General features: G+C 42.3%; 1 protein-coding gene across 18 annotated transcripts in view; it reads left to right on the forward strand.

The window, feature by feature from the left end:
* Window positions 1-20,140, forward strand: part of KLF12 (KLF transcription factor 12) — a 247,046-nt gene that overhangs the window by 148,536 nt on the left and 78,370 nt on the right. For all 18 annotated transcript variants that reach the window (XM_083826745.1, XM_083826755.1, XM_083826756.1 and 15 more), the window contains 2 exons: window positions 2,180-2,726; window positions 19,606-19,741. In XM_083826745.1, the coding sequence (XP_083682871.1) occupies window positions 2,180-2,726; window positions 19,606-19,741 (683 nt within the window). The remainder of the gene's footprint in view (window positions 1-2,179; window positions 2,727-19,605; window positions 19,742-20,140) is intronic.

The following is a 20,140-nucleotide window of genomic DNA, read 5'->3' on the forward strand; positions in this document are numbered from 1 at the left end:
AGGTACCTTAAAGGAGGCTGTAGCGAGGTGGGGGTTGGTCTGTTCTCCCACGTGCCTGGTGACAGGACGAGGGGGAATGGGCGAAAGTTGCGACAGGGGAGTTTTAGGTTGGATGTTAGGAAGTACTTCTTTACCAAAAGGGTTATTAAGCATTGGAATGGGCTGCCCAGGGAAGTGGTTGAGTCACCATCCCTGGAAGTCTTTAAAAGACGTTTGGATGTAGAGCTTAGCGATATGGTTTAGTGGAGGCCTTGAAAAATGACCTGTTCTTTACTCTGTGTCCTTTACACTATCTTTATAAGGGGATTTTTGCTTTTGTTACTTGTGTTACAGGAGAACAGCAGGGTCTAGCGACCAGATGAATTGGGGTCCCTTTGTTTTAAGGTGATTTGTATATGAATAGAGCAGGAGACTTGCTGTTCCAAAGATGTTCTTGCTTTCAAATGGGGGGAAATGTCAGGTCCAAAAACGTATCTAAATCAGCCAAATGGATGGAATCTACTAAACGTCTCGTCTTTCAGCATGCTGGGGATAATATCCACTTAGGCTGTTGTTCTTACAATTTTTAATGTTAGTGTTTCTATTTTCCTTTTGCAATAGAACTCCATTCTGTGATGAGATTTGGCTCTGACTCAAAACCAAGAGGATTCTCAATGAAAATATTTAACATAGTTAATTATAAAAATCCCAAAGCAAATTCATAGCTTGCTTGATTGTAAGCCTACTTAGAGTAGACTAACTAAAATGTTTGTGGCTTTAAATGTTTCTGACAATATGTTGATTTTTTCATAGATACTATTATCCTGAGAATGAGAGAATGCATTTGGAGCTGTTTAGGTACCATAGAAAGATGACTTGTTAGATCTACGTATGGAAGAATTGTTTTGGGTCAAGGTTTTAAGTAGCTTGGCAAATGTTTTTTTGTCTAGGTTGGGTCCTGTACTACAGTAGGTAGTGAAGCATGTGTGCCTGTGGCACTGAGCCCACAGAGCATCACTGCTGCAGTGCAGTGCCATGGAAGATTTAGCTGAGTAGCTGAGAGCTGTGCTTTGTCTTACTACCAGGTTATCGATGGGCACTTCCTTCCTTGCTCTTCCTATTGAAAATTGCTTGAAAAACATTTTTTAGGAGTAGTTATTAATGATGTGCTGTCAAAAAGGAAAGATATATCAAATGGGCTTCTCCAGGGATCTATCTTTGCCCTAGTATTATTATTCAAAAATTCTATTAACCACTTTGATGATAGAAATAAGGAATAAAACTATAAAAATAGCAGATTACACCAGTCTAGAATAAATTTAGACCAACCAGCTTTGAGAGAGTTGGCCTTAAGCATCATGCTATTTTTCCAATTCAGGAAAATTGTTCTTAATTAGTATATAAAGCAAATAAAAAACATAAAATAGCATTGATGAAGGATATCTAACGTGCTAATTCGGAATAAGGAATTGCTGCAGCCATTGTTACCTTTAACAGGTAAGCATACAAGTGTGGGGCTGTCTGCTGACCTGCAAGTTCATTATCTGTAACAGTAGAGAACACAGAAAGTCAAACACTGAACCGAAGTGCTGCATTTAGTGTAAGGCACAACCTTCTGAAAAGAGGTGTAGACAAAATTACAAATTGCTGCAGAGAGCAAACAAGTGCTAAGGCTTGTTCTTTTAAAGGTCACTTATGACAGAAAGATGAAGCAAGGTCTGCTTAGACTAGAAGAAGGTAGACAAGCAGGGGGACATTACAATCTTCAAACATTTGGAAAGTTGCTTGAAAAATGTTGGTGACCATATCCATTGGGGATGACAAAAGAGAGTAGCGGTGTATCTTAAGGAGGAAATATTCTGTCAATATAAATAGTAGCTACTCGTGGAGGTTTAAAAATTCTTATAGCCAAAATGTTTGAGAATACTTCAAAGAAACAGGGTGATTTCAAACAGTTAATCCTGATGCCTTATAAGAAATGGGAATAGAAGATTTTCTTCATAATCTGGTCAAACTAAACAAGTGTGTGCTTTGTATCATGATTTGTCCTTTAAATTACAAGCTGACACAAGAAAGAGGAACAAATCCTGTGGTTTTCAGGACCAACTTGTCTGATATGTGTGTGTTAGCAATTGTGTGTTCACATCACCTTTAGCCACATATGTAACTAAAAATATGTCCTTTTGTCCTTCCCCAACAGTCTCCAAACGTCCACAACTACCCAGATATGGAAGCTGTACCCTTGTTACTAAACAACATGAAGGCAGATCCCCCGGAGGATTCATTATCTACAGACCATTTCCAAACACAGACTGAACCAGTGGACTTATCAATAAACAAAGCCAGATCGTCCCCTACAGCAGCCTCATCTTCACCAGTTTCCATGACAGCATCAGCCTCCTCCCCTTCTTCTACTTCTACTTCTTCTTCTTCTTCCAGTCGACCAGCTTCATCGCCCACGGTAATAACGTCGGTATCCTCAGCAGCATCTGTCCCATCAGTATTAACTCCAGGTCCTCTTGTGGCCTCTGCATCTGGTGTTGGAGGCCAGCAGTTTTTGCACATTATCCATCCAGTTCCACCTTCAAGCCCCATGAACTTGCAGTCCAACAAAATGAGTCATGTGCACCGTATACCCGTGGTGGTACAGTCAGTACCTGTTGTCTATACAGCTGTGAGATCACCTGGGAATATGAACAACACTATAGTAGTACCACTGTTGGAGGATGGGAGAAGCCATGTCAAAGGTAAGGTGGAACTGGTTCTGTGCATCTGTGGCATCTATAAAACACTTCTTGTAGGAGGAAAACATAACAACCTTATAAAGCTGTTAGTTTACGAAGTTGCTACGTCATTTGCTGGAGGGACATGAAACTTTCATTAGTGATGGGGAACCTCTAAAATTCTTATCATAGGTGCTCTTTAAAATAAATACAAAAAACGGTTGAAGTCAGCAGTGGTGATAAGTGTTCAGACAACTCATGTCAAGTATTGTCATGAGAGAAATCGATTCTCCCTACAAACTGAAGAAATAGGACAACAGAATAATGACAATGTACAAAACATCATAGACAGACATGGAAAACTCACCAGGTGATACAGATCTCAAAAAAAAAAAAAATTGGCAGGGAAGGGAGAGTCAGAGAGTTTGTTTCCATGCAAAGAGAAAGCACTTGTTGTGCTCTAGGAACACGAGAAGGAAAGGCTTTTGGAACAAAGAGTGGTACCAGCTGCAGAGAAGTAGGTTTTATTAGGCTTAAGGAGTGGCAGTGCAATATTTTGAATTAGGTTGCCTCTTCCAGATTAAACAGCCAAAGGGAAGGAAACCACACAGAGTGTATGTGTTGGGAATGATTTTTGCAGACACAGGACATAAGAGGCTTGTGGAAGTGTGAAGGGAGGAGGAAAGCACATGCCAGGACAGATACACTCTTGGAGAGGAGTCCAAAGAACACAAAAAGGGGAGCTGGAGAGCAAGAAAAAATGAGAAAGTAACAGTTACCAAGGCAGCAAAAAATTGTTAGAGATGGGGACATGATGGGTGGGGGAAGAAAAGGGAAAACAGATGTGCTCAGATGCTTTGGAAAGCATAACTCTGTAGAGAAGACATTAGTGTTAGGGATGGGAACATGATGTAGGGAATGAGGGAGACTCATTTCAAGGTTCATTGTGTATGGGTGAATAAAATATGGCCAATTCTCCTCTGAAATGAGGTAGAATGGGAGGGTACTGACAGATAACCTTACTTTAGGGCTTATGAGGCTATGGGGCATTTAGTAATACATTTCATAACATCTCTTGGGTACCTAATTGCATAATGAACAAATCTCTACAACTGAAAGACCTTTCTTCTTCAACGCTCCTGTCTATTTTTGGTATACTGATGACTGCATATTACTGTATATACAACAGTGGTGGATCATTCTGTTGTTTAGTAATGTCTTGTCCATCAGTCTTTGGTTCTCCTCCCATTCCCTCAGTTCCCAAGTATGGGATGTGTCCTCTTGACAGGCACAGACCATAGGAAACAAGCACACAGCAGATCTGTGTTTTGCTTTAAGTCTCAAAATTGCAGCTTAAGAAATTTTAGTACACTTCACACAATGATGTAGTTTTAGGACCTTGTGGCATTTTGTCAAGAAGTGATAAATGAAAGCAGAACGTTTCACTGTATTATCTGGAAAAAAAAAAAAAAGTTAAATTTTAGTCTGTATTTTGGTTTTGGAGCTTTGAGCAGCACCTGACCTTGAGCTTATCCGGAATTTCTCCCATTTGTTTTCTTTCCAAAGGTGCTAGTTGGCTCTGGTAATAGTCTCCTCCATGTGAAGCACCTCCTGATCTTGTAAAACTGGAAATTCACTACCCTGGCTTCGTCAACCAAATTCCAGAATTTAATGTGCTATAGGGATTTCAGCCCACAAGCTCTAGGCCTCCTGAGCTGCCCTGACAATCTCTCCTTTGTATGATTATTGGCAGAGATCATTAACCAGCCCTGCAGCACCTAGTAATGTATAGCTAAAGAAAAAGAAGGGATTAAGCTTTCTTTTATTTTTATTTTTTTCTCATCAGTTTTACTCATTTTGCTATCACTAATTCTTTTTATACAAATGTTCAGGTTAATTTGAAAAAATACAATAGAAGAATAATGGGCAGCAATCTACTCTAGGTAGTCATCTTTTGTCATCTTTTGTCGGAGTGTGTTTTTCTTTCTTTCTTTTTAATGTAAAACAGTATAAATATAACAGTGATGTTGCATAGATCAACTGAGTAAACAAATTTCATGTATGCACAGACTAACTTCCATTCAGTAGTCAGCTTTTGTGCTGGAAACAAGAAATAAATATACACAGATGCTAACAGATCATCTTGGATGAATTGAATTGGTAGCTAATCCTCTACCATCCAATGGGGAAATGCAGATTTAGAAACATATGAAGTCACTACTTTCAGCTTTCACATGAACTTTGATCATTTTCAGAACCAAAAAAACGCACACACTGAAACAAAGTTGATCCACAGATAGAGAACGTTTGTCCCATAATCCCTGTATTGTTGCTGCTTTGGGTCTAAATCAGAGATTGTTGATGATACGGAGTTGTGATTGGGAAGCACCTGAAGTTGTATTTTACATTAGCCTATATCTAAGCTGTTTTCGCCTGAATGAGACTTCCCTGAGCAGATAGCATTTTTCAATGCTAAAATTAGCCACAGTTAGACCAGACCAAAGTTCAGATTTCTCCTATTTTTTTCTAGTCGCAGGTATTTAGGGAAAAATTGCAAGAAATGGCATATATAGATAAATATTTTTCATTGTTATTCCCTCCCAGCTCCCAGTTTTACTTTTCTTGTGCTGAATTTTGCTTTTCCTCACAGGTTTGACTAGGACCTTTTCATTTTTAGTTTTATTGCAAAAACTTCCCAAGCTACCACCTTCCTTTTAATCCAGCCTCCAGATGTTTTGCTTGGATGTCTTTCTGCTTCCCCTAATCCTTTATAGGAACCATAAAGTCCATCTTCCTCCCCAACAAAACTGTCCTTCCAACAGCTGCTTTCTAGGGAGTTGAAGCAAAAACATCTTTCTTCATGTTCTGTTTGAATTCTCTCTTCCGTTCAGCACAAGAAATCTGTCTCCTCCTCTATCTTCCTCTCTTTTCACCTCCTCATTTTTTTCTACTTTACTGGCCCTTCCTGACTATTCTTTAACCATTAGTTTCAGCAGCTCTGCTTCATCTCTCCCTCCTTATCTGTTAATATTTCTATCCCATACTGTCATCTTTTCTATTGCTGTGCTTCCTTTTCCATGGAATCATTCATCCTGGTGCTCTCAGTCACAGTCCAGTCCTTCAGGAGAGTCTCAGATCTACTTTTCTCCCTCCAAATGTGCTTATCATTTCTGCTCTCTGTCCTGCCTCCTCTCTCATGTTTTTCACTCACAAGGTTTCCTGTTAAATCAAACCTTTTCTGCAGCATTGAAAACCAGATGGGTTTGCAGAGTTTTCTCCTGTATACCTGAGCTGCTAGTAGCATACAACCACAGAAAGCTCATCTAGCTCCAACCCCCTGCCATGGGAAGGGACACCACCCACCAGACCAAGTTGCTCAAAGCCCCATCCAACCTGGCTTTGAACACCTCCAGGGATGGGGCATTCACAGCGTCTTTGAGAAACCTGTTCCAGTGTCTCACCACTCTTATAGTGAGGGATTTCTTCCTTATATTTCTTGTATGTTTGCTTTCTTTTAGTTTAAAACCATTATCCCTTATCCCCTATCTTTCCTTTAGGCTCCCTTTAAATAAGACTTCACTGAGGTCTCCCCAGAGCCTCCTCTTCTCCTGGCTGAACAACCCCGGCTTTCTCAGCCTCTCTTCACAGGAGAGATGCTCCAGCCCTCTGAGCATCCTCTGGACCTGCTCTAATAGGTCCATGTCTTTCTTGTGCTGGGGACCCTAGAGCTGAAAACAGTGCTCCATGTGGGATCTCACAAGAGCAGAGCAGAGGGGGAAGATCACCTCCCTTGTCCTGGGGGCCACACTGCTTTTGATGCAGCTCAGGATAGGGTTGGCTTTCTGGGCTGCAAGTACACATTGACAGCTCATGTTGAATTTTTCATCCACCAACACCCCCAAGTTCTGTGCAGGGCTGCTCTCAATCCATTCGTCACCCAGCCTGTACATTTGGGATTGCCCCTGCACATGGGTTGGATCTTGTATTTGTCCTTGTTGAACTTCATGGGTTCCATTTGGGCCCACTTTTGAAGCCTGTCGAGGTCCCTCTGTATGGCGTCCCCTTCCTATAAAGTGTCAACTGCACTACTCAGCTTGATGTCATCTGAAAACTTGTTGAGGAGCACTCGGTCCCATTGTCAGAGAATCACAGAATCATCAAGGTTGGAAAAGACCTCCAAGATCATCTGGTCCAACCATCTCCCTACCACCAATGTCACCCACTAAACCATGTCCCTAAGCACCAGGTCCAACCTTTCCTTGAACACCCCCACGGACGGTGACATGTCTATGTCACCAATGAAGATATTAAACAGCAAGGGTCCCCTGAGGGACACCACTCTTCTCTGGTCTCTACCTGGACATTGAGGCTTTGAGCGCTACCCTTTGGATTTGGACATCTAACCAATTGCTTATCCACCAAACAGTCCATCCCTCAAATCCATGTCTCTCCAACTTACAGAAAAGAATGCTGTGTGGGAACGTATAAAGGGTTTTGCACAAGTCCAGGTAGATGATGGCAGTTGCTCTTCCCATGCCCCAGTCACTTCCCTGTCTTCCATAAGCCTTAATATGGTTTCTAAGAGGATCTGCTCCATAACTTGACCAGGCACAGAGGTGAGCATCCCATCAGGTCCTGCATCACACACTGCATTCCCTAGGTATCATGCTACAAAAACACCCTTCAGTCAGACTGGGTCTTGTTGCAGGATTAAAACCTCTCAGTTCACCTAGTTTAAACCAAAATCAGGATTGGAGCATTTTAGGAACTTACTAAAAACACATAATTAGAAGATAATCAGAAGACTATACATCCGGGATCAGTGTTGGTAATACAACACTGGGCATTTGCAAAGTCTTACTGAATACGTACACATTTTTGACAGCTTTCTGTAATCCCAAAACACTCTAATCTCAGATGTGCACACAAGCATGCAGTTACATGCACACTTCCCTACCATCTGTGAGGCAAAGATCACTTTCTTCAGTGGTCACCATTGTTCTCTGGTCATCCAAAACCTTGAAGAGTGTTTGAAGATTTTTTGTGCATGATGACCACCAGGCATTATTATATATTTAAGTATTCCAGCACATTAAAATACCATGAAAAACTCTTTCCTCGCCTTTTTCCCCCTGTTCAGCAATAGTGTGTGTTGCTCAAAGGTGCAATTAGAAGCACAGCAGGTAGCAACAACTATGGATAAGGTTGCCCGAGAGTTTCCATTAAAACCCCATCTTCGGTTTCTCGAAGTTTGTCTATATGTTAACCATTTAGGCTAACATTTTACATGCTGAATTTCTGCCTCAGGCTGTTTCTTTTATCTTTTTTTTTTGTTGTTGTTTTCTTTTATTACTTTGAGAAAAGTTTCAAGAAAAACTATTCCTCTCTTCCTGAAAACGAGAGTAGAGAAAAAATGTAGCATTTTCCATGCTGAAAAATTTATTCCAGCTTTTTTGGTGCAAAACTCTAGAACCTCTCTGGCATTGTGCCATGAGCCTTGGGTTTAGTTTGGACAGTTGTCCATTTTTTGGTATTCATAAGCACTTGCAGAAAACCAGCCAAGTTTGGAGGTCTGAAAAAAAAATCAAAATCCCCTTAAGGGGTAAAAAACACAAGAAAGAGTGGCTGGGGAAAGGCAAGGAGAAGCTTTGCTGGGATTTTGAAATAAAAGAGATCCAGGCAGAATTTGTACTGTGGAAGGGAACAAGGAGAGGCTCTGATAGAGAGGAGCAAAACGGCCTGGCATGGTAGCAATACATTCCCCTACAGACTCTGGTCCAATTAGCCTGAGTCTTTCCACTGCTTTCCTCTCAGATGATATCCACAAATACTACTGGAAAATCATGTCCCTCTAGCGGCAGATTTTGTCAAAGATAATATCCCTAAAATTTGTTCTCCATACTTCATAGAGTTGCTCCATTCACCGAAGGGCGTTCCAGAAGCTCCCCCTGGTGATGGTGCACCAAAGACCTGCACAACTTTGGTATTTCTGTTTTTTCAGGTTCAGGTGTTTTTTCACTCTTACGGGTTTTAAAGTTTTCAGAAGATGCAGCAAGTTGCAAAATCCAGCATTCAAAACATTACATACTTAAATTTGCCACCTGAACTTCAGCTTCTCATGTATGTAAGCTCCCATAAAGACACTGGCACAGACTATTTGTATGTTACTACATCTGTGTATAGACCTAGGAGAAATAACAGGATTTCATCTTTTCACAGCTTACACATGCCGTATTCCTATATGTTGATAGACTCATAACTAGTAAACGCAGTACCTGTTGCTACAGATTTTGCTGTGACTTAAAACAGGTAATACTACTAGATTATGTTATCCGCCACCCATTTTTTTAAAGTACAGTCTACTGTATTTATATACACATACACGCTATATTTCCACCAACTGTAAAGTTTATCCCACAAATGTTAATGCAATTTGTAGTACAAAGTTACAAATCTAAGAACCATTCCGTATGTTTAAAGGTCAGATTGTATGGTCTGTTTGTATAATTTATGCTATGGAAGAGACTCTTAATTAAAACCAGTAATGTTGCCTTTTTCGTTTCATGGGAAGCGATTATCCTTTCTGCATTTCAGTAGATTTTGGATCTGAGTTGCACCAGGGTGGAGAGTTTCTAGATTAGCTGTAATTTTTTGTTGTTGGACACACATCTTCCTAGGCAGTACGTACTCCAACCTGTCTGCCTCCACCTTCCTACCCCTCAAAATGTTTGCTATGTGAATCTCAATCCCTCTGTTACCGCAGTGTCTGGAAGAAATATTAGTGGTTCTTGGAAAGGAGAAGCAGGTTGGCAATGGCTAGCCAGGGAGAGAAGCAGGCTTGTGTTCGGGGAGGAACCCCTGTCACTGGAGATAGCGCATATATTTAAGAACTGGAGTAAACAGTAATTCTTACCAGAATGGAGAGCTAAAATACAGGTTGCAAGATATACTTTGCAGCTTAGAATTGAGAAGGAGGTTGTTTCAGACAAAGTAGCTTGTGTTGGCAGTCTTCTACTGAAATCTCCAGAAAAGTCAGATCTCGCGACTCACTAGTGACACGTGTAGATTTTTTCGCCACAGAAGCACGCACGCTTCAAATATTTATCAGCAATGGATTTAGCATCATATATATTTCTTGTTAGCAGCCGGTTTGGAAGGGAAACGAGGTAGATATGTATTCCAGCTTTGTTTGTGAAGCCAAGCATAAGGAGGATTAGGAAGGCCATTTTGACATGTCCTGAGTCCCTACACCTAATGGAAGCTGTTAGTTCCTTGTCTTCAGCGCCAAGAATGCCTCTGGCCCTTCAGTTCTGTACTCTCGTCAGCCTTGAGCTTTGATCTAGTTCCTTTTAACCCACAAATTTGGATCCAGCTGAAACACATGCATAAAACTTCTCGTTTACTTTATCCCTGCCTTGGGTTTTATTGTGAGTTGGACCAACCTACTGGAAACTTTCTGGTGTCTTATATATCTCTAGACTGTTGAAATGTGTTAGTTGCAATCTGCTACTATTTTTGTAGTGGCTTTGCGGTATTTTATTTAATATTAAATATAATCTGTCATTGTTTTCCCTGTTTACTTTTGGTGATACAGTATTTCTGTATTTTATGCTGAGCATGGTTTAAATCTCAGTAGTCTCAGTAGTTCGGTTTTTGCATAGATGAGATCCCACAACATTCCAGTAGCTGGGAAGGAGCAAAATCCTTTGTCTAAAAAAAAAATGGTGTTGTATGTTTCTGTATACAAACCAGCGACAGAGATGCTTACATATGTGCATGTATTCCATCCATGCAATTGCTCTCACCTTTACATTTCTACACATAGCTACTCTTCTACAGGTTTCGTGCGAATTAATGTGATTGGTGAAATGATTTTAAATATTGCCTTTGATGGGATCCTAGCAATTAATATTCTCTGGTAGATTAGTTACACTGTGTTTGGTGCCAATTCCCATTCTTTGTGAACTATAGCTATGCTGGGTGCAGTTAACTGCTGTAGCCATATAGTCCCATAAAATCTCAATAAAATCTGAAAACTGTGGTGTATGGGTAATCTTGCCATAAATTGTAATAAAAATTACCCCTGTAGACTCGATATTCTGACCATTAAGTTCATGGATACTGCTGCTTTGTACATAAAGTTATATGAAATAAATCGACCAATTCTGCTGCCCCTACCAGACACCGAGCTGTTTTGATTGAAAATCTGATAGGTGCGCCCAGAGCATTTTTCAGCGCACAAAGTGCTTATAATGAACTTTAAATAGGAAGAAAAATACCCTACATGTGCTTCGTATAGTACGTACCAGCTTACGAGGAGAAAATCGTGGACGCCGTCATTCCCACAATGAGTGCATTTGCTAGGTCTCTAGAGGCAGGATTTGGTTTCCTGAGACACCTGTCTGAAACACGCTAGGTAAACCTGAGCATAGCACTTAATCTCTGAGGACTTTGTTTCAAGCATCTCGCGTACATCTATGTCTGAAAGTGTTGTTTCCATCATTCAAAACACATTGCAGCCTCTGTGATGCTCTCCTTCAGCGTTTTCCTGCTGGAGGACTTGGCGTGGGGCTCCTGTTCTCTGGGAACCTGCCAAGAAGGAGGATTTTCAGAAAAGGTTGGGGCTTGCTGGCTGCAGAGTTACACAGGCAGTTATTTCAGGTACTGAACTGTGCCACACACCAAAGACAGAGAGCAAAGTTATGTTTGAGACACTGTGGTATTCATAACTGTTGGCAGATCGCTGATTTTAATGATGATTACTGTGTCCCCCTGTGAATTCCTCCTCTTCCAGTCGAGCCGGTTTGGCCAGGGATCATTTTGTTCAGCATTGCTGCTGGGGACCGAGATGTCACCTCGGCATTAGTGGTGGAAGGGGACAGAGAGTGGGAGTGAGTGAGTGGGAGCAGGGCTGCTGCCATTGTCCCATCTTCAGGCACTTCTGAGATGCCCCAGAAACTTTTCCTCCTTTCTCAGGAAACTAAGGCATGACCGAGTCACCTGCCGAAGGCTCCTCTCGTCCTCCCCCCGGCAAAGAGTGGAGGTGTAATTTTCTCAACTGTATTTTCCAGTGCCATCCTTCTGGGAGTTTGGCAGCAGATGGCACCTTGCTGCCTCCCTCTGCACACACACACGTAGTAATTAGGTTCTTGAAAATGTAAATTTGGGGGCATGGGGTAATATTTGGTTTTTCATTCTTAATGGAGGTTAGTGCAGAGCGACTGCCACTTAAAACTAGATAGGATCTTCTTTTAGCTGCCGTATGCCATCTTGCACTGGAAGCAATGGGAGAGGAAAAGTTTTGAAGTTTCAAAGAAAATAGCAAGCGTGGCTCTTTCAGGATTATTTGAGGTACCTCAGAAGTACTAATTTCTGCAGAATTTAATTTCTGCAGACCTAGTGGTGGGATGTCAGGGCCACTGGGAAACCCCATCATGAGCAATCACTTTGGCCAGCACGTTGAATACTAGGTGTTTTTCAGAGAAAGCACAGTGGGGAGTTTAATGTGTGAAACAAGAGCAAACCAGCTCTGAATTTGGAAATCATTCACAAAGCAGAAATAGATTTTTAATTATTTTAAGAGTGCAACTAAGTGGGATTCAGTTTTTATTATGCTGTGGTGTATCAGCAGGCCTACACGTATGTATGTTCGCAAAGCTATTAGCAGAGAAGTTACCTTAAATCAGAAAACTGAGGTATTAAAATAAAATGAGCCAGAGGCTTCAATATTTCAGGATGCTGAAATTTTCTCTATTTTCACACCAGAAAGCATCATCTTGTAATGAGTCATTTCAGCACTAGCTCATACTACGTGGCTTACCTATAAAGAGAGGCAAAACTCCTGATGGTTACTTAGTTTTCTCCTGCTCTTAAATATTTCATTCGTTTTTAACCCAAGGGGCTCAGATTTGCTTTTAAATCAAAAGCAGTGTGTAGATGTGAAATTGCTTCTAGTGGATCTCAGCGAGCCTACCAATGGGATGAATTTTCATCCCTATCACTCGCAGGAAATTTGATTTGAGGAAATCAGATCAGGTTGTGGTAACTGAAAACCGCCTGCAGTTGCAGAGGTATGTCAGTGCACGGCCTGTTTCACCCTCAAGAGGGGACAGATTCAGACCACCTACTACAGGCATCCAGCCCCAGGTTTTTTGATAGTGCATGGCCTAAGCAACCAGGCCACAGCACTTGAGCTGTGTATCTCTAAATTGCTGGGAAAAAGTCGAGTGATTAGGACATGTAAGGGTGGAGCAAACCTCTTTTTGCCATCTCTCGAGGGAGCTCAGGTCTGTTCATTGTCCCAAAATGCTGAGCTTGCTGATGGAAAACAAAACACACCCAAGCATGCCTGGAGTGATTCCCAAATCAAAGTTTCACATGAAGCATGCCTGCCCCAGTGCAAACAGAAGCACACATTTAGAGAGTGGAGTAGGAGAAAAATACTCCAGTTGTGTGGCCCTGTGGCTACATTATTGCCCTGGGAAGGTGAAGGCTGCATCCTGGCCCCTGGATCCAAGGGGTTTGTCCATCCTCGAGCTGGCAGACTGGGTCATTCCTGGGGATTTTGTGCCAGAAAGCACAAAATAAGTCAGCGCTCCTTAAAAACTCGTTGTGGAAGTTTAAATCTGTTCCAGCTTTTTAGAAGGGGTAATTTTGTCCCAAAAAACACAGGATCAGGTATTGTCTGGCCCCTACAGCCAACATAAACTTTATATCAAAAAAACTGTGTTTAATTGGACAGAAATAGAAGCAAACTTATATCTGATCCAGATCAGACTTTCCTGTTGGCAACTGGCTGTTCAGATACAGTATTGATGGTAGACCAAGTTCTGGAGTATTTACAGGCTGGTTGCAACTTTCTTCAGAGCCATTTGCACATTGTACCTTAAAACAAATTCGGGATGAGTTCACTTGTACCACCTAAAAGGAAACTCCTTTTTGGCACAAGTGGTCATTGAGAAGTGATTGCATATATGTACATGTGTCAAGAGCAATTCTCTGCACTTTCTTTGGCAGAAAGGATCAGAAAGTGATGTGGCCACTTGCAGCCTTCTGTACTTGCAGACAGCCTTAAATAACTCTCCTGGCTCACTGGTCTTTCCAGCGTGTAGTGCTAACAGCTTGCTTCTGTAACTCCTGTGCTCTTTCAATGACACCTTTGTCTCATGAAAGCTGTCTCTACCTTGATTCTTTTCTCTTGCCTCACCTTAGCCTCATTCACACGTCACAAAACCACGGGATAGCTCTGTTGGACAAATGTTGCCTTTCAAGAGGAGTAGCAAAGGCAAGAAAACCTGTTCATTTCCAGAGCCTGAGCTTTATTAATTAAATGTGTCTGCCTGTGATAGGGAAGACTTGATTCAGTGGTACGGTGAGGTTTCTTCTGGACCTGCGGTCTTAAATTCAAGGAAAAGCTTGGTCCTCAGAGCAAAGTAGGGCACAAAGCAAGGTTAAAATGCACTGGCATGTTTTGTGGGCTCTCCTTCGCCTTGCTTGCCAATTGTATTCCATTACTCACTTGTCCTCCATGTTTTTCATCTCATTTGCTAAATTATCTCTTGCCTACATCTCTTCCTTATTCCCAGTCTGATGCTCATTAGGCCAATAATTACTCTTAATTCAGCATTTATGAACTGCTGCTGGTATTTATAAACCTTGGTGCCAGCAGTCCGACAGTTGTTCTTAGATGTCCAAGAGAAAGGCAAAGCTGTTGACATTAGTAGGAGTCATGAACTCTGAATGTATAAAAATCCTGTACTGCAGTTAGCATGCTGTAGTGAGTGGTGAGGACGAGATATCTGTTAGGCTTTCGGCCAGTTGGTTATTCACATGGCTCATTTGAGGAAGGAGAATAGTTTTAAAGGCTGCCTTTCCCTGCAGCAGCTGCAGCCATGCTGGGCAGAAGACAGGGAAGCTTATGCCAGGTGTCGGAGGCAAAGCTCAGCCTCCTGGTTACCCACCTCTGCTCACCAGCATCTTGGCCATCCCAGTCTGCAAGCTGGAGAAGGAGCAAGATCCAGCCCATTTTGCTTTTTGATCCACTGGTCTGGTATGGGAGAGTCCTTGGGGCGAGGAGCACCTGTAGGGCCAGCCTGCTCTTCATCACTTGCTCTCCTCCAGTGCTTGCAAAGCACTGACATAAAGGGAGAGCGAAAAATGAGAGGGTTGTAGGAAGACCAAGACTGAGCAGAAGAGGTCGTGAATGGAAAGCGGGACAAAAAAAGGGCTTCTATCTATATGGCTGACATTTAAAAATAAGGGAGTAATCCCTGCATCATTCTCTAATTTAATAATCATCTTTAAATAGGTTTCCTGTGAAAATATAACCAAAACTGGCCTTGAATTCCCCGCCTTTGAATTTGCCCAAAGATCCATTTCCATTCCTAGCATTTCACTCTCACCATGCCCATGTGTCACAACACCTCGTGATGTACTCAGACGTTGGCTTCTGGTGAAGCAAGTAGCATCCATGGGGCAGAATTATCCAGTTTTCCTTAGCTGCAAATGCACAACCCCACTGCCAACTTCATGGCTGCATTAGGAGTATACAGAGTGGATGTACCTCACTGGGTACAAACAAAAAGGTGCTATTTTAGTATAATCAAGTTTTCATCTTAACACATTCCTCAGGTTATCTAGAAACAACACCGAATAGGATAGGAGTCTCAATAATATCTTAAGAGTCTTCCAGCAATCTGTAATAATAACGAAACAGTGCGTCTAATAAGGAACAAAAGTAAGTAAGATACTCTTCATATACATTTAAACAAGCTTTCTGGGTAGGTATATTCACGGTTAAGTGGTCAAAATTGGTGTATAAGAACTATATTATGGACTAAATTACTCGACTTTTGTGATTTTAAGTTAACTCTAGGTTTAAACATAAGAAAGTTTCTGAGCTAGCCACTTGAGACTTTTGCCATAATACAAGTTGGGTTGAGCCACAGTAAATGCAAAGTATTATATACATATTTTCATTACAATTTTAAATTTATTAACAAATATCAGCTTTCAAAAATACGTCACTTTTAAAAATACTTAATTGTTGTATAGATATAAATGCATAACTTCTTGCAATGAGATGCACTGAAAGAAAGACTGAAAAAGTAACAAAATAAGTAATAATCATCTTAAATTGCATTTAACAAGGTAGCCTTATTAGGGTATAAGTATCCTCAGAAGTAGCACCTTCTTTAGGAGTAGCTTTCTGAGGCTAAATCAGCTGACTAGAGGGCTTAGTTGCTCTTAAAACAAGTACTAGGGTATCACTGATGCGCAGAAACACATGGAATACCATCATGACTAAGTTGTGATTTTAAGAAACATAGAATGGTGTTTATTCCACCTAAAATAATAAAATGTTTTGAACAATTTCTGATGTCTGTCTCAGTGCAGCTCATCTTTTATTGTTAACAGTCTTTGCTTTGATAAGGAAAAGGTGTTTGCTTTAGTGTATGTCAAGAAATAACAAGCACTCAGAATGCAGCCAGTATTACTGAGGCACCTAAACTCTGTTAACAGAAAGCTAATAGAAGTACTACTGTGCATCTGTAAATGCACTGTGCTTCAGGAAGGGGTTGTTGCATTAGCTTACTGAACATATTTTAATAGTAATTTCTTTGTGAAGTTCTTTAACATAAATAAAAATGCGGCTGAAGGGTAGTTATAATCACTCACTGTTCTTTCACTCAGAAGTGGTTCATAGCCAAGATATAAATTAAAATTTAAGACCAACTTTCCCTAGAGCCATCACTCATTTAGGGAGTGCTTTCTTTTCAAGAGCCCAGCTATCCATCAGTGCTACTTTTATGGCTGCATAGCTCTTGGAGTGTCCATTTCCCTCCCATTCTTCAGCGTAGCTCAGTCCCTGTTCTAGAGTCAGCAAACACAGCAACTTGAGAAATACTGCAAAATGGGAATTTTAACTGTGGCTTTCAGAGTTCCTTTCTAGCTGTAGACCTAGACCTGGGTGACTTAAATGAAGACAAAGTATACTTTCTTTTTTTTTTTTTTTTCTCCCCGGTGTTTTAGCTGAACAGAGTTAGGGTTTACAAAGACTGTGTATTTTCACTTTGAAGAAAACAGATTTCTCCATCTGTATGCCTGTAACTATATTTTTGTTCCTACCCTCTCCCCATGTTTTGGCAAGGCTGTTAAGAACCTTCCTGTTGAAAAAGCCCTTGGCATGCCCTTGGCATCTGCCTGCAAGAGGTATTCTGTGATTCTGTGTCCTCTTAAAGCAAGAAAAAATAAAACATGCATTTGAATGTAGGGAACTGCAAAACCTTATTTCTTCAGGGTACTGTAGGCTTTAGTTTGGTGGAAGTTGACTGAGGCCTGGTTGGAGAGCGACTCTTTGTCAGGGGGTGTAGTGATAGGGCAAGGAGTAATGGTTTCAAACAAAAAAAAAGGTAGATTTAGATTAGATCCTAGGAAGAAATTCTGTACTCAGAGGGTGTTGAGGCACTGGAACGGGTTGCCCAGAGAAGCTGTGGATGCCCCATCCCTGGAAGTGTTCAAGGCCAGGCTGGATGGGCCTTTGAGCAACCTGGTCTGGTGGGAGGTGTCCCTGCCTTGGAGCTGGAGGATCTTTAAGGCCCCTTCCAACCCAAGCCATTCTGTGATCTCTGAAGGGAACCTGTTGTGTAGGGCTCTGCTTCGGCAGAGCTGATGGGGAATAAAAGCTTTCTCAAAACACATGTAGCAAGGCCCAGAAAGTGTCCTCTCTCTGACACTGTGTTGTAGGAGAATACAAGCTAACAAACTGGAACAGTAAGCTCTTTAAATAAATAATCTTGGGTTCCCCTATTTCACCTGGCCAAACAAAATAAACACATTTGTAAACAAATCTCTTGCCTACCCTCCCTGCCTGCTCCTCCCTTGCAGAGTCAGGCATCTCTCCAGTTTTGCTCTCTACTCCAGATGCTTTCAGTGTCTCTCAGAGTTTACTAATCCCACATGGTATTTCATGGGTGAAGAGGACTGTCTCTCTTTACATCACCTCTCAGGTTTGGCTCTGGATCTGTCCCCTGGTACAGGCAACTCCCCAGTTCCTCTTGGGAACATCCCAGGTCACACTTGTGCCCCAGGGTCCCCGTCGCTTCACCTCTTGGTTTCCTCTCCCTGCCCATACTCAGTTGCTCCCCTGGGAAGGGTTATCCTTGCTTCCCTTCCCTGTGCAGGGCAACAGACAAGATTAAAGGGTAGGCATGTAGCCCACGTTTCTGCTGTCCTTTCCTTTGCTGTCTCTTTTCTTCACAAAACGTACCTCGGGAGGGCTGACTGTGGCTGTCTGCCAGAGCCCACCCAGCCACTCTCTCACTCCCCCTCCTCAGCAGGGCAGGGGGAGAAAATAAGATGAAAGAGGTCATGGGTCGAGATAAGGACAGGGAGATCCCTTACCAATTACTGTCACGAGCAAACCAGACTTGACTTGGGGAGAATTAATTTAACTTATTGCCAATTAAAAACAATTGGGATGGTTAGGACACACACACCCCTTTTCCCAGGCTCGGCTTCACTCCTTCATTCTCTACCTCCTTGCCCAGCATGAGCAGCAGAGGGGAATGGGGGTTGCGGTCAGTTCGTGGCAGTTCATCTGTGCTGCTCCTTCCTCCTCACACTCTTCTCCTGCTTCAGAGTAGGTCCTCCACGGGCTGCAGTCCTTCGGGATAAGCCTGCTCCAGCATGGGCTCACCATGGCTTGCACTTCTTGTCATAAGAGCCTGCTCCAGCGTAGGCTGCAGGTCCTTCAGGATATATCCCCCTCCTGCAGCATGGGCTCCTCCACAGGCTGCAGTGCGGGTGTCTGCTCCACAGTGGCTCTCTCCACAGGCTGCAGGGAAACACCTTCTCTGCTGCGGCATCCTCAGTCTGCAGGGGAACCTCTGCTCTGGTGCCTGGAGCACCTCCTCCCCCTTCTTCTCTTCTGACCTTGATGTTCACAAGACTGTTTCTCACTTTTTTCTTCGCTGCCTGTGCAGTGTTTTGCCCTGTCTTTTGTACATTTTCCCCAAGGTGCCACCACCTTGGCTGCTGTGGTGGGGCCATTGGAGCCAGCTGGACACCGTCTGTGTCTGGCATGGGGCAGCCCCGGCCTCTCCTCATAGAGGAGCCCCCTGCTGCCAGCACCTTGCTGTGGACACCCAGGGCATTACCAAACACTAAACTGTAGATGGACAAAATAATCCTGCAGCGCTGATGTTTGGATTTTCTTAAGACCCGAGAACATGTGACTTTTCCAACAAATCGGACTTAAAGGAAGAAGCTACATTAGCCAGCATCAATCACCTGAAACTTAGTTGTCTGTGCAAAATATTTTGCAGTCTTTGACACATTATGTGGAGTCAAGTCATCTTCAGAGGTTCACACAGGTGTTGAATTGATTCAAAAGCCAGGACAACTGGCCTATTTTAGCTGCCTAGCTTTTAGTTGACTGGAGTGACATGGATCTCCACCTGGTATCTCAAGATGGACAGTCAAAATCCAAAGATTGCTCTTGAAATTTGGCTGTAAAATTTGCTCTCACGTGTGCTGTGTTGTACAAGGTGGAGGTACCACTTTCTCTTCGCTTTCCAAAGACAACCAGAATAAATAATTTTAGGGTGAACTGAGTTTTTGACAAACACTGTGTATATAGTTTTATTTGCATTCAGTAGCTCAGGTCTGCAGAATGCATTCCTATATTTTGTGTGCATTCGGATATTTGTATACAGGTGGAAACGTTTGTGTATATCTGCAGTACTGCTAGAGGACTTTGCAAATTCACCATCTGATTTGTGAAGCTCAGAGTAAACCATGCCATCCAGCCTAAGCAGATAGATGTGTTTTACACCCTAATGTTGCTCTGGGACAAGATTAATTTCAGCGCGCTCATATTAATCCATTATATGTCTCTTTCCAGCACAAATGGACCCCCGAGGCCTATCTCCCAGACAAATTAAAAGTGACAGTGATGATGACGACCTGCCAAATGTGACCTTAGATAGCGTTAATGAAACTGGATCTACAGCGCTCTCCATAGCCAGAGCAGTACAAGAGTAAGTATCACATTCTCAGAGTGAGATGAGTATCACCAGCGTGTTCCCTGGCTGATGGAGACACCAGCCATCGGCAGCTCCGTGGAGGTGTCCCCTCCTCTGCAAGCCGATGTACCTGCCGGCATCCTTTGTGTTCAGCCGCATTCCCTTTAGGAAGAGATTGCTGCCTCTCTCTGCTCTCTCTGCTTCTCTTTTCACTTCTTTCTCTCCTCCCTAATTCTTAGATAAAGTTCCAGATTAAAATTATGTCTCCTGCTTTTTTTACTTGCAAAGCTTGTAGTGGTTTTTATATTCACTCCAGGTTAGACTTTCCCTGAAAAAAACACACTTCCTCTTGACTGAAAGCAGCATCAGGAAGCTTCATCTACTTGCCATCGAATAGAAATCACCCACATTTCT

The sequence above is a fragment of the Anser anser genome, assembly GCF_964211835.1.
Source record: "Anser anser genome assembly, chromosome: 1".
In the NCBI taxonomy this organism is placed as follows: Eukaryota; Metazoa; Chordata; class Aves; order Anseriformes; family Anatidae; genus Anser; species Anser anser.